Here is a 15007-nt window from a genome sequence, read left to right as displayed (position 1 = left end):
AACACTGTCGGGTTTAGCTGCATTTTTCTCATCATCTCCTAAAAAGATCAGAAAACTCAAGGAATTTATGAACAAGAAACTCCCAAAAGTAGCACCAACTAGATTGAATTTTACATCTCGGCTTGTAAATACAGTAAAGGAATACAGAGAAAAACGGACTGCTTTCTTTAAAAATATCATTTGTAATGACTGAAGAAAACTGGGATGATGCTGTAATTGTGCAGGCTCAAGGATATTAGAATTTTTTCACACAGTTTCAGAATATATTTCTTCTTGAAGTCTATGCTAGAGTGTTCGTACATACAGATGTGCTCTACAATATTCTTCAGACAAAAAGTCTAGACATAGCATACTACTTGCAAGAGGTATCAAAGTTAAAAAAATACTATATCCGAGTTCAGATGTAGTGGGTTTCCGTCCATATGGAGTAATATGGAAAATGAAAATTCTTCAGACAATACAATGGAACCACCATTAAAGCGAAGAAAAGGAGATGATGAATTGAAATACAGGCAGCTGTACTACAGCATACTAGATCGTATGCACATGGAAATTACTGACAGATTTTCTGATTATGGAAAGCTTCAGTTCACACATCTTCTAGATTCTCAAAAATTTTCTGCTTATAGAGAAAACTTCCCGAATGAGGCACTAAACAAATTATTTACAGTCACTTTGATCAAATACGTTTGAAAAATGAATTAAGTGTAATATATTCAGCAGAAGTCTTTGATTTTTCGAAAAAACCTATCCATGAAATATCTGCCATATATGAAAACCAGCTGAACCAAGTTATTCCTGAAGTCCTTAAATTGGCAACATTAATTGTGGCAATACCAGTTACGTCAGCATCGGTAGAAAGAACATTTTCTGCGTTGAAGAGAATAAAATCCTACTGTAGATCAACTCATACACAAGAACGTTTATCCGGCTTGGCACTGATGTCAATTGAAAAGTCATTTCTACAGAAACTTTGCAAGTGGCCCAACTGTAATTTCAATGACGAAGTCATCAATGTATTTTCGTCCCAATCAAGACGTCTGGAATTCACATAAATATGTAAGGAATTTTATTATAGGGATTTTAAAATATATTTTGTGTAATAATAGGGTCAGTGGTAGCCCAAACCCTTTAACCAGTATATGCCACTGCGTGGAGGTCAATAAAAATGTAAGAAAATCATATTGAAAATTACATTTTTGTTATCAGTTAATCTCACATTGCAGTATTCATGTGTATATTCCACTGAAACAAGTACAAGTATGTCTAACTGCAAAACTCTAAGTCTGTCCACTCTGGAAATCACAAACCATGGTGTGGATAATGGCAACAGAATGGAATATTTGTGCTTTTATCAAACATCCTTCCTATATTTATTAATTTTTGTACTTTAAATATTCATTACAGACAAGCAACCGATTCAGAAGGAAATAAAAACCACACACTCATACAAATGAATAAACTTAAGTTACAAAAATTGAGCTCGAAAATTGCTTATACTGTATATGAGTTATGAATTAAATAGTGAGATCCCATGAAGTGTGAATTAAACAGTGAAATACAAACTGAGTTACAATTTAAACTAATACTGATATACATAAATGTTAATATATTTTAAAATAATGCTAGATAATAGAAAGAAATTACAATGAGAGGAACCTAAGAGAAAATATTCGAGGAAAAGGAAAGAACTGGAATAAAAATTGAGAGACAACACTCCTTCAGAATCATCTGTGGGAACTACACTGAATGTAGTGCCCTCTACTAGTAGAGTAGGAAGTTGTAAAAAAAAAAAAAAAAAAAAAAACTGAATGGAGTAGAGAAAAACTTGAGGAGTATAAAATGAAGCTGGACGAAGAAAACAGGAAACTGAAATGAAGGCTTGAAGTATATATATATATATATAAAGAAAGAAAAGAGACAAACTTAAATGATTTAGAGGTATATCAAATCTTAATGTTGCTGATGAGACACCCATAAAACGAGTAAAAATATTTCTCAGTGAAACTACTGAGGATGACATTGTAGCAGACTTCTGTTGTGGGAAGTAGTGAAAGATAAGGTTGCCAGGTTGTACATTTTTCTTGTATTCTAACATTTTCTGGATGCTAATGTTGCCTTATGTTTTTCATTCCCCCATACAACATTTTCTTCCTATATTTCTAATTTGGTGCTGCGTAATAGTAAAATGCTGTGAACAGTTTCTATTATTTTTGTTATTTTATCACTGAGATTTAGATTTTGAAAATATTGGTACTATTGCAGAGATCACTCTATTGCTCACAATCGATAGTCACAGAGATCACTCATTGCTACAATTGATACTACAGTAGATTCCTCATATCCGGTGCCTGGAGACAAAGCCAGTGCCAAATAACTGATTTTGCCAGATAATTGGAAAATACATTTATAGGTTATGTGAAGACATACTGTACTGTACAAAAATTTTTGCCATGTTGAAATTTAGTAATTTTCATATAATGTAGATATATAAAAATAAAGTTTTGAAATATGTACAATGTTTATTTTTTAGTTCTGCATACGGTAATGTAATGTCATCTGTTCATAATTATTGTAATACAGTAATACATAATAGTGTAACAAAATACTAGAAATTTTCGTAACCTTATGACAGTTTTAAATGGTGGCCATGTGACGTGAAGAGCAGTGTAGCCAACAGTGTAGAAGATGAAATAATGCTTGATGATTTGAGCGTAAGAACATTTCGCTTGCATTTCGCAGAATCCATTGTGCAACAGCAGCGCTTAGCAGTAATAGCCATGATACTATCACTCGAATGAAACTTTTTATGCACTGTAGGAACAGAGAATTTCACCTTTTCTCTTTAAATTCATCCAACATCTCTACGAAACAGGCGAGTTCAAGTGTTTTTTTAACTTCAGTAGGTTATTTTATGACACTTTATCAACATCTTAGGTTATTTAGCATCTGAATGAGATGAAGGTGATAATGTCGGTAAAATGAGTCCGAGGTCCAGCACTGATAGTTACCCAGCATTTGCTTGTAATTGCTTGAGGGAAAATCCCAGAAAAAATCTCAACCAGGTAACTTGTCCTGACTGGGAATTGAACCTGGGCCACCTGGTTTCGCGACCATTACTCCACAGGTGTGGATAGTTCAAGTGGTAAACTTAAAGATATCGTCTCTGTATATTTTTTGCAAGGTCCAAGTGACAGCTTACCAATGCTACCCAGTCTACTCAAGGGACATAACAGGGTTTTCTGTCTATGTTTTCATGTGTGAACAGTGTAAAGAGTAAACAATATGCAGTATGTGCGATCCACGAAAACCACTCACATCTTTGTCCGACTCTTCCCTTTTGCATGAATTACTTACTTTCTTTTTTTTTTTTTTTTGTCTAGCCAAAAGTGCTGTTGTTTTGGTATTGCCGGTTATTTGGGTGCCAAATAGGGATTTTACTGCATTACCGATGTGTGTAGTACCACCGGTAGGTGATTACTGACTGTTTTGTTAAAGATGGTGATGTGTCTAAGTGGATCAAATTCTTCACATTGATGCCTCAGCAGAAAGTGCCAAATACTTCACGACTCATATGTTTCATACTGAGCATACCTGGATCGAATGCATTTGTGGAACGATTGTTTTCTATGATGAAGAACAAATGGACTGATGTGAGGAACAGATGCTCACCAGAACTGATAAATTTAGAGCTTCAAATTGTTATAAATTTTTAACATACCCATCAAAAAGTTTTTTAATGTATTAAAAATGACAGTAAATTACTAAATGAAGCTAAAGCAGTTTCAAAATATGAAAGATGTCTTCAAAAATTAGATACTAATACACAAAAATGTATGTGTACAATGGTTGTATGTGTAATCCTTTAATATGTAATTTTTTTAATAGAAATTAAGAAAGCATGAGTCACGAAAAAATCAATAAAAAATCTTTTTTTTTTTTTGAGAAGTTGGCAACTCTAAGTGAGACAGAACACGCAGTCCAATCATTTTTTAAAAAACAGATCTCGCTAGCAGACTATATCCAGGCAAAAAGTAAACAATAAAGAGAAATAATCGGAACAATACTTAAAAAAATCCAGTTGAAATATTCAGGAAAGATAACAAAAGGTTTACAAATATAAGTTACAGAACATTTTGTGTACTCTATCCAAAAGTTTCTGATAAGGAAATCTGCCTCTGGAAAACCCATGAGTCTGCCTGGAGTTGGTAGAGTGCTGGCCTTCTGTGCCTGATGTTGCAGGTTCAATCTCAGCCCAGGCGAATGGCATTTTTAAGTGTGCTTAAATGGTATATGCTCATGTCTGTAGATTTACTGGCATGTAAAAGAACTCCAGCGGGACAAAATTCAAGCACACCAGCATAACCTCGGCAGTTGCAGACATCATTAAATAAAACATAATTTTAAAATTTAAAAAACCCACGAAAACATGATTCTGCTGTTTGGAAAAGCACACACTGAGGGTCTTATCTTAAAGAACTCCCCAGACAATCTAATTAAACACTTTATTGTAATTCAAATAAAAGGAAATGTCTTGAACATACCTGCTCTGTGTGCCCTTTAAAGGAAAGTTAACTTTGCTACAACATTCAATGAAGGCGAAATAACTTATCAGAAATAGGTAACAAAGAAAATCCTAGTGCTGGTGGGGGGGGGGGGGAGAAAAAGAAAAACTTTTAAGTGTAATATTGATATGACAAAACAAAAAAAAAAAACGTATTTGAACTTGTAAACGAAAGCATCCACAGATCATGCAGCATAGATGAAATGTGAACCACCAATACAGACAGAACTTATTTTCACTTTGTTACCAAATGTGAACACAGTGATCTTGAAAATTCAAAACAGCCTATCTAATGAAAAACATGTGAACGATTTTGGTTCCAAGGTAATATCAAGTCAAGGTATCGATTGGAATGTTAAGATTTTTTTTTTTTGTGATTTTTTTTTAATGACTTGGTTCAGTTTCCCAAATATCTGATCAAACCTTCCCCCTTTTTAGGAATGATGATGATGATTATGATGATTATTATTATTATATTATCATCATCATCATCATCTGTATTAATGTACTGAGCATTGACCTAATATTCAGTAGTTGCATAGTTCCTGATTGACTCACATTTCTTACACATCTTCAGGCAATTGCACACTGTGAAAATAATATCGTATATATTACTTTATTTCCTCCTCATTATTACATGTACTAATATTGCATTATTGTTTGACAGTTGGTGCAGCAGTGTGTGTGAGTGGTGTTGGAGCAAATCCAGTTGTCAGACACTGCGATATAAGTGACTGTGAGAATGTTGGCCTGTATGTAACGGACTATGCCCAAGGCACATACGAAGACAATGAAATCAGTCGAAATGCACTGGCAGGTATATGGGTCAAGAACTTTGCGAATCCCATTATGAGAAGAAATCACATTCACCATGGTAGGGATGTGGGCATTTTCACCTTCGATAATGGATTGGTGAGTTTACTTTCTCTTTTTGGCTTGATTTCATGTTGTCCTATTTTGTATGAGTGATATTCAGTATAACAACACTCATTTGCATAGAAGTTAATATAAGAAGCATCATTGAATGAGATAGTGTGAGAACACGTCTGTACTTATTTTAAAAACAAATTATTAATTTAACATAGGCCTACATATTTTTATTTGCTACAGTAATGAGAACACACTCCATTTTGTATACGTTCACATTTTGGATTATGAAGCCATTGTTTATAAGAGTACTGCATGTTTGTGTTACTCTTGCATTGAGGATCATAAGTATAGTAGTACAAGTAATTTTGAGCCAGGGGCTTTGGCAGTTTGTGTAGCCTATCAAAAGAAGTCTGTAACAAATGTAAGCCTGCTCTTTTAAGAAATCATTGTTGTAACTTACAGTTAGAAACTTCTATATTTGTATATGTGTATAATTCTTTTCTCACACTCTTGTTGTTAGCTTTAGATAAGACATATGTGTAATGTTAATTTTCTTATATGCAATCAAACAAATTGTTGGAGTATACTTTGCCCTCATGGCAATCCTCTAATGAGGAAAGTCTTTAATAAGAAAAAATTGAGATAGCCTATGCATATAATTGACTTGCATTATAGTCCATTTAATTCAACAAGCTTATCTAACATTACTGAGTAAATTGTCCTTCTGTTGCATAATATTGTGACATGCACTGCAGTTGAACCAAGTAGTCTCTTAGAATTAGGGCTGCATTCATTGACTTTTGGTGATGAATCTTCTTTAATACATTCCTTCTATTGGATAGCTCATTGTAAAAGTTGACACACTTTATTAAAGTTTACCTTATTGATCAACATTGCTTTCAAAGTTTGCACTGAAGAACATTCTTGTCCACAAAACATTTATATAAGAAAACATTTGTTCAGTGAAGGCATTAGTTTTAGGTAAACAAAGAAGAAACTCCGATATTTTAAGAAAATTTTAATATAGCGCATTGTTGACATTAAAATGATGATTATTTTCCAGTTTCCATTTTTCCAATATCTCCGATACTCTATACTGCTTAGTATACAGTGGAACCTTGTAGCATCGTTCCCATTATCATTGTTTTCCCCACCTTTTTTGTCTGCTTTTGTAGGTTCCACAAATAGTCCCATATAAATAATGCTATTTTGTCCCAGCTCCATCATTTCTCAAACTGTCACTTTATTATTGCATCAATCATTGGAAAATCATGGTCCCAAAGCAATATTTTCTTGCATTGATATTTTTCTTTTACTTTGAAAAGACGAACTCCTTGTCCACCAAATTATCTTTGCACTAAACAGCAAACATTCTGATGGGGGCAGATAAAAAAGTTAATTTTTTTCTTCCACCATGTTAATGTCAAAAGAAGTGCTTATACAAATTTTGGCCACTCAACCGCAATTATGAGGCCATCCAGAAAGTGATTTTCCCTGGGGCCGTTTATAGAAAAAAGCACAATTGTATGGAAATATTTATTGAAAAGATACAGCAATTGTTGCGCTATCCATTCTTAAATTCCTTTATGCCCTTATATAAATCTCTAATGTTTTTATTCTCACTATTTGTTTCTACCTCATTCAGTTTTTCCTTCAAGTAATCTCTCTTTTCATTCCTAAGTGTGTGATTTGCATCCCGTCTTTCATTGAAATAATTATCTCTATTCGCCTCAACTGGATCCTGTAAGAATTTCAATTTTACTGGTTCCTTCTTTCTACTACCATGCAACAATCATCAAACCACGGTTTCTTTTTCTTAGTTTCATAATAACCTATGCTGTGTTCAGCTGCAATTTTGATATTATCTCAGATATTTTCCCACACGCTATTAACATCTAACTCTTCCTCAACTTCGTCGGAACTTGCTAATATGGCAAACCTATTTGAAATTTCGACCTGATAATGTTGCTTAGTTTCCTCGTTGTTTAATTTCGGAATATTGAATCTTCTAATAGGGGCATTCCATGTCAAATCAACACAAAAAAGTGGACTTTTCAACCCGACCACCTCAGATTTTCATTAAATTTGGTGGGATGGTAAAGAACCTTAAGTTAAGTAATTATGTAAAATTTTAGCCCTCAATAATGCACGATATTCATACAGCAATTCTGTCAATACGAGAAAAAATGTAAAAATGTCGCATACTATGTCAATAAAAATAATTCATAACTTCTCTTCTAATTGAGGTAGAATCTTAAACGTGAGCTTATTTTAAAGCTAAGGGATCATACGTTTCAATAAAAATAGGTTTGCATCAAAGTAATGAATTCTTTATTGAATGGTCACGTGAAACACATTTTAACATTAAATATCTGTAAATGCGGGACATAAATTATTTCGCGAAAAATGTATGTTATAGAGGTAAGAGTATTCTCCCCTTGGTGTAAGTTTCATTTTGGAAACTTTTCAGGAATATCAGTAAAAAAATATATCAATTTATCGGTTTGTAGCACTTAAACCCGTCTTACACCAACACTGCATGCGCGCGAGTTCGTACTTGTCTGATAAGCTGCGTCGTAGATCTGTGAGGCCGTCATGTGTGGCAGTTTATACAGTCTTCAATTTATACAAAACGTGCAATCTGTTTCAAGTGCAGTGTTGTTAGTTTTCGTAGTATGTGGTAGTTTTGTGTGATGTAATGGAGTCGCGTTTTAAGTTATAGGTCTATGTTTGCTGCAATCCCTTCGAGAAATCAAGGCGTTGTAATTAGAGGAAAAATTTAAGAAGTGTTATATCGTGGATGCTTAATGTATTTCCTGATTTAAAACAGAAACAAAATGTGTGCGCTCTGTGTCGCAAAGAAATAAAAATATAATATAATGCTATTACGCAGAATCCTCATAATGACTCTAGTAATGAAGAATACGTCGACTCTACAGCAAATGTAAGTTCATTAAATACAAGTCTTTTTGACCAAGGTGTGTTCCTTATTAAACAAGAAAGGCTACAACAAGAGAAATATAAGAGACAGAAATTTGAAAATATTGTAAAAGACAAAGTCTTCGATATTAAAGATGCCAAGGAACCAGGACCTTTCTGATTCTGAAATTTTGTCTCAGTTGCAGGAAAATTTTCAAAATTCAGGTAAAAGTGAGAAAATCACCATTTTAACACTACTATCTAAAAGCTGGAACGTAAATAATATAAAAAAGAGTTTCTTTCAGCTTTCGAATACATAATTCGGAAAGCCAAAGTCCTGGCAAAGGGAAAGGGAAAACCCTTGCTCGCGGCTGTTGCCGGTAAAGTTAAAGAATTCTGTTGTTCTGACGAGATAAGCAGAATGATGCCTGGTAAGAAATATTTGTTGTGATTAAAGAATCAGGGAGTAAATCACATGAGCAGAAATTAATTATATGCAGTGTTTAAAAATTCTAACCCTGACCAAGAAATTGTATTCTAGCTGGAGTTAGTGGACTATACTGTCTGTGTTTGTGCCCTCATCAGAATGTAAAACTTATGCCGGAAGCAATTTATTAAAGTTTTAGGTCTACGTGGATTTCAAGAAAATTTTTCTTTATACTTTCCAACTTAACATTTCTTGGCTACTATGGTGTGCAATCCTCCTCATATAAATTGCTTGTTCAGGAAATGTACAGGATGTCCTGAACCATTCAAAATAAGAGGGGGTTTAGAGAAATGTTTCGTATAAAACTTCAGTGAATCAGTGACCTATAAGCAGTGGATGACGACTGACCGATCAACGCTTGAGACTATAATGAAACCCACAGACAAATTTTTCGACTGTCTCTTGGAGAAACTTAGTGATTTACTGACTCACTCATTTATATCATCTGGACAAAGTAAGTTTCTACGTTATATGAAATCATTTCTACAGCCATGCCTGCTTATTGTGTTATGCGACTTCGCTGAAAACTATTATTTCGTAATCCAAGATGAAATTCAGTCATATCACAGAACTAATGTGCAGACAACCATTCATACTTTCGTAATATATTATAACGAATCGTCATCCGATACAGTCTCTATTAAAAATCTGGTAATAATTTCACACTGCCCGAAATATGACACTACAGCTGTACATCTGTTTCAAAAGTATCTAATGGAGTCATTAAAACAAACATCTGTAATTAATCACAAAAATTATGTATTTCTCCGATGGATTCTCTGCTCAGTATAAAAATAGGAAAAAATTTCCTGAACCTCATATTACATGGAGAAGATTTTGGATTTCCAACAGAATTGCATTATTTTTGCATATTGCATGGCAAAAGACCTACGACGTTGTAGGTGGGACACTTAAAAGGTTTGCGGCTTGTGCTAGTTTGCAGAGACCATCCGATAAACAAATAACTACACCTAGGGAATTGTATGACTGGACAAGGGATCATCTCCCAAACATTAATACTGTTTATGCGACTAAAAAAGGCTATACTGAAGAGGAAAAAATGTTTGCTCTTCGATTTGCAAAATCCACCGCAGTGCCTGGAACACAAGTTTCATACAGTCCTGCTATTTAGGATGGGTATTATACTTGCTAAGTAGCTTTAAAATGCAGTTGAAACAACGCAGCATCCTGTCTGGAAAGATGATCAGGCTATTTCATCTCAGCAATGAAAGGTAAGAATTTCTTACAGAACTTCAGGTTTAACAAAATCCATGTGACAATAATTTATTTCAAGTAATAATTTAAAAAATGCGAATTATGTACTACATGTTAAATTACATAGTGCTATTCAAGAATATGATCAAATATAATTAAATACAACGAATGTGTGGGACATAATTATCGCGACTTATACGGTTAGCTTATGCTTGCAGTGACATAATAATTTTTATCTTTGTAACCTATGAAGATTCCAAGTTGAAACTTATCAGTTCATTATATCACTAATTGAGGCGTACTATATATTTTTTTCATTAAAATAGAACCCCTGCATTTTTAAATATGAATATATGAAAATTGTTTCACCATGTTTTTTTAGTGTAATTGAATACATGCAGAAAACAATATAAGCAATAAAAACTATCACATATTAAGAATGTATCACCCAATTTTTGTAAATTTATCTGGAGACATTGTTGAGATATATAATTTTAATTGAAGCGGCGTGCTTACAAAAATATGATTTTTCTTCATGTTTGAAACGCCACTGACAGAAAACGAAAAGCACAGGACATATGAAACTCGGCAGTTTTAGTTAGCATGGCAGGTAAAATAAACCCTCAAAATTTGAAAGAAATCTGAGTCGGTCGGGTTGAGTGCCTTGTTGATTTGATATGGAATGACCCAATATTAACTTGTTGCTCTACTCGCCTGGCTACTGATAATCTTTCTATTAGTTCTCCAATTACCAAATAATGGTCAGAATTACAGTCTGCCCCCCTGAAGGTTCGAATGTCTACTATCTAGTGTGTCTTCTTTTATCTATCAAGATGTGATCTATCGGGCTGTGTGTCAATCCATCTGGAGAAGTCCAAGTGTATTTATGTATATCCTATGGAGGAATGTTGTACTTTTGACAATTAAGTTTTTTGATGTGGCAAAGTTGACTAACCTAACTCCATTTTCATTACTAGGCTCTCTTTTCCAGTAGTCGGTTTAAAAATATTCTCCCGTCCTACCTTAGCATTGAAATCTCCCAATAAAATTTTCATGTAATATCTAGGTAACTGATCGAAAGTCAACTTGGAAATTAGTTATTGCAATTATTGAACCGTCAACATATTTACTGAACGTTCCTTAGGCAATAGAATATAAACCAGCAGGGATTAACGAAATAATTAACACAGTATTTTAATACCTCCACACCATGCTTGGCATGGAGCATTGGTTAAGCTATTTAACTCCTATGCATACAGTTCGAGTTTGAGTCTCCGTAGTGAATTTTTGTTTTATCTTTTCTTTTATTTTTTACAAGTCGTTTTAGTGTAATATAGGCAAATTATTTTGCTTATGATAATTTATGTTACTTACAGATAATTATAAAATTGGTGAAAATTTGTGGTTATAATTTCAGGAAATCTGGATATATTTTGTCATCAGAATTATGATTTTTCTTCTTCTTTACAATTACGTTTAGGCCCTGATGATCACGGATTTAGGTTAGTATAATAATCATATTCCCTGTAGCACAACTTGGAAATCAATAAATAAATAATAATAATAATAATAATAATAATAATAATAATAAAAGCCATAAATCCCCAGTGGGGCAATACCTCCTGTTTGGGCAGGGGTTGCTCGAGTCTTGACCATCAGAAGAATAAGAGTGCAAAGCAGCAGGAATTAATAAAGTAATTAACACAGCTGGTCCTTCATTAAACAAAATATACATTCATCTGCCTCAGAGATCATTCAGACCACGCAGAATAAAAATAGGAATACTTGGTTTGATCAAGAATGCAAAGAAATGATAGATAAGAGAAATGAACTCAGACTGGTTATGCTACAAAAGAAAACTAGAGCAGCAACAGATAAATACAAAGAAGGAAGGAGAAATGCTAAAAATATTTGTAAAATGAAAAAGAAAATGTTTGAAGAAAATTTATTTTACGACTTAGATGAAAAATTTGGAAAAAATGAAAGCAGAAAGTTTTTTGAAAGTGTCAGAAGGCAGAAGAAGGGCTTCCAACCAAGAACGATGATATGTAAAAACAAAGATGGAAACCTAATTACTGGAGAACTACAGGTACTAAAAGTATGGACTGAATATTTCAATGATCTCTTGAGTTCTGGAGGACAAGAAGATATAAATGTAAACGTATCCTATTTTGGACCTGACCCTTACATGCCAGTACCAACGAATACTATGGTATATGATGCAATAAGGAAAATGAAAAACAATAGAGCACCAGGAGAAGATTCGATTAATGCAGAGTTAATCAAAAAGGGTGGAAAGGAGTTGTGGAAATGTATTCATAATCTGATTGTAGATATATGGAATCAGGAACAAATGCCTAGTGATTGGAGTGTAGCTGTCATATGCCCTATACATAAAACGGGCAATAAACTGGAGTGTAAGAATTATAGAGGCATATCACTGCTAAATACTACATATAAAATTTTCACTAATATCTTAGCTAAGTATTTAGAACCATACATAGAAGCAGCTCTTGGAGAATACCAGTGCGGTTTCTGTAAGGGTCGATCAACAACAGATCAAATATTTTCTTTACGCCTAATTTTAGAGAAGTTTTGTGAATTTAATTTACCTTTGCACCAATTATATATTGATTTTAAAAAAGCTTTTGACTGCATTAGCAGAGATTATATTCTAGAAACTTTAGGCGAAATTGGAGTTCCCAGTAAACTGATCAATTTAACTAAAATAACTTTAACACAAACTCAAAATAAAGTTAAAATTCAGAATAAACTCTCTGAAAGCTTTATAACTTTTAATGGCATTAGGCAAGGTGATGCCTTATCAACTATGTTGTTTAATGTTGGATTGCATAGAATTGTTCAAAAGATAACCATAAACCCAGGAGGTACAATCATCAATAGAACGGCACAATATATGGCATATGCAGACGATATTGTTATCTTATCACGCAATGTAAGTACAATGGATGAAATACTCAAACAAATAGAAACTGAAGCAATCAAAGCCGGTCTGGAAATTAACAGTGATAAAACTAAATACATGTATAATATGAATAATGACAATTCTAATAAGATTAATTTAAATGATACTGATTTTGATAGAGTTTCCTGTTTTAAGTATCTGGGTTCCATGGTGAAAGACAATAATGATGTTATGACTGATATAAAAGAGAAGATTGCAGCTGGGAATCGAGGTCTTTGGGCATTGAATAAAACTATGAAGTCTAGGTGTATCTCAAGAAAAGCTAAAATAAGAATATATAAAACTATTATTAAACCAATAGTAGTATATGGAAGTAAAACCTGGACTCTATCTGAAAGGGCAATTAAGATCTTAAATGCCTGGGAACGGAAAGTATTACGGAAAATCTTTGGGCCTACTTATGAGCAAGGGTTTTGGCGAATTAAAACAAATGCTGAGTTATATGAATTATATAAAGATAACAACATTGTTGTTGACATAAAACTCAGAAGGTTAGAGTGGCTGGGACACGTAGCCAGGATGGAGAACAATCGCACACCCAAAGCTCTACTAGATGCATTACCGGTAGGAAGAAGGAAAGTCAGACGACCTAAATTGAGATGGCTGGATGACGTTCAGGCTGACCTAACAAAAGTTGGAATTAGAAGATGGAGAACACGAGCATTAGACAGGAGTGATTGGTCGGATGTTCTGAGGGAGGCTAAGGCTAAACTATAAGGGCCGTAATGCCAATGATGATGATGATGATGATGATGATGAATTAACACAGCATTTTAATACAAAAGCCCCTAATTGTCTCTTTAGTGTTACTTCCATCTAGTGTCAAAAGTTTCTATTAACACGAAAAAAAACTAATAGAGTGGAAAGTATTCTAAGGATAATAAAACTTACGAAAACCTATTATATTTTCACTGATACATTTAAAAGACAAAAAAAAAAGTTTAGTAGCTGCACGAAGATCTGAACTTGCAACCTCATGAATACTTAGGTAACGCTCTACCACTATGCTAAGAGAACTACTGCACTAAGAATGGCATTGTAATGAGTAATGGTCATACTCCACTTGAGAACCTGTTATACAGTATACAGGGTGATTCATGAGGAAAGGTAAAAAATTTGGGATGTGAATTCTGAAGTCATTCCGAGTCAAAAAGTCTATATGAATATAGGTCTGTTTTCGAACGGTTATGGAGATATGGCTCCTTGATTTCACAAAAACTTCTTGGATTCCATTGTACTAACTCGCATTTAGAAACAGATAAAGGACAAATTTAAAGTTTATATTAACGTATGAATATATACGTAATATTCTAGATGTCGGGGTCGATGTTTTCGCACATTTTCATAGGTACCTCCTTCTGCTTAAATGCACCGTTGCACTCGGGATTGAATCATGCTTATCGCTCGGGAGAGTTGCATGTGGCTGTTCTTTATGTGGTGTGCAGAATTCAAAATACAGTCAATTAGCGCCTCTCTCGTTTATCGCCTTCCTTTGGTATACCAAGTTTTTCATCCAAACCCATAAACAGTAAATACTCTTCAATATGGTACTCTTCTGTTTGGAAAGCATCGTTCATATTCAGCAATGGCATGCAAGGAATGTTCATCGCACAAACCATAAACATACACAATATTGGCATATTCTGCAGTCGAAAATTTATAAGGCATGTTGAAAAATACATCTTAACACTTCCAATAACTGTACCTGTATAACTAATGTACTGTAAGTAGCTGACTGAACTGCTGTGAACTGATAAGCGATAGTGTATTTGTGTTATGCGCGGGATCTGTATCATTACATGAGACAAGGGCAGGCAATTGGACATTTGTATGCCCCATCACCCGGTTTGTGAGGTGAATGAACTTATCCACGTCATTCACAATGCAGATTCCAACGTGACATCATTCATTGCGATCCGTGACCTTGTCTCACATCTCACGTCAGCAGCATATAGTAAAGTCTGAT

At 34.0% G+C, this 15007-nt stretch overlaps 1 protein-coding gene across 1 annotated transcript in view; it reads left to right on the top strand.

The window, feature by feature from the left end:
* FBXO11 (F-box protein 11) overlaps positions 1–15007 on the top strand; it is an 86029-nt gene that overhangs the window by 38651 nt on the left and 32371 nt on the right. The window contains exon 5 of the mRNA XM_069833667.1: positions 5232–5476. Within this exon, the coding sequence (XP_069689768.1) occupies positions 5232–5476 (245 nt within the window). The remainder of the gene's footprint in view (positions 1–5231; positions 5477–15007) is intronic.

This window comes from Periplaneta americana, chromosome 8 (genome assembly GCF_040183065.1).
Source record: "Periplaneta americana isolate PAMFEO1 chromosome 8, P.americana_PAMFEO1_priV1, whole genome shotgun sequence".
Classification (NCBI taxonomy): Eukaryota; Metazoa; Arthropoda; class Insecta; order Blattodea; family Blattidae; genus Periplaneta; species Periplaneta americana.
This window is presented reverse-complemented; position numbering and strand designations above follow the sequence as displayed.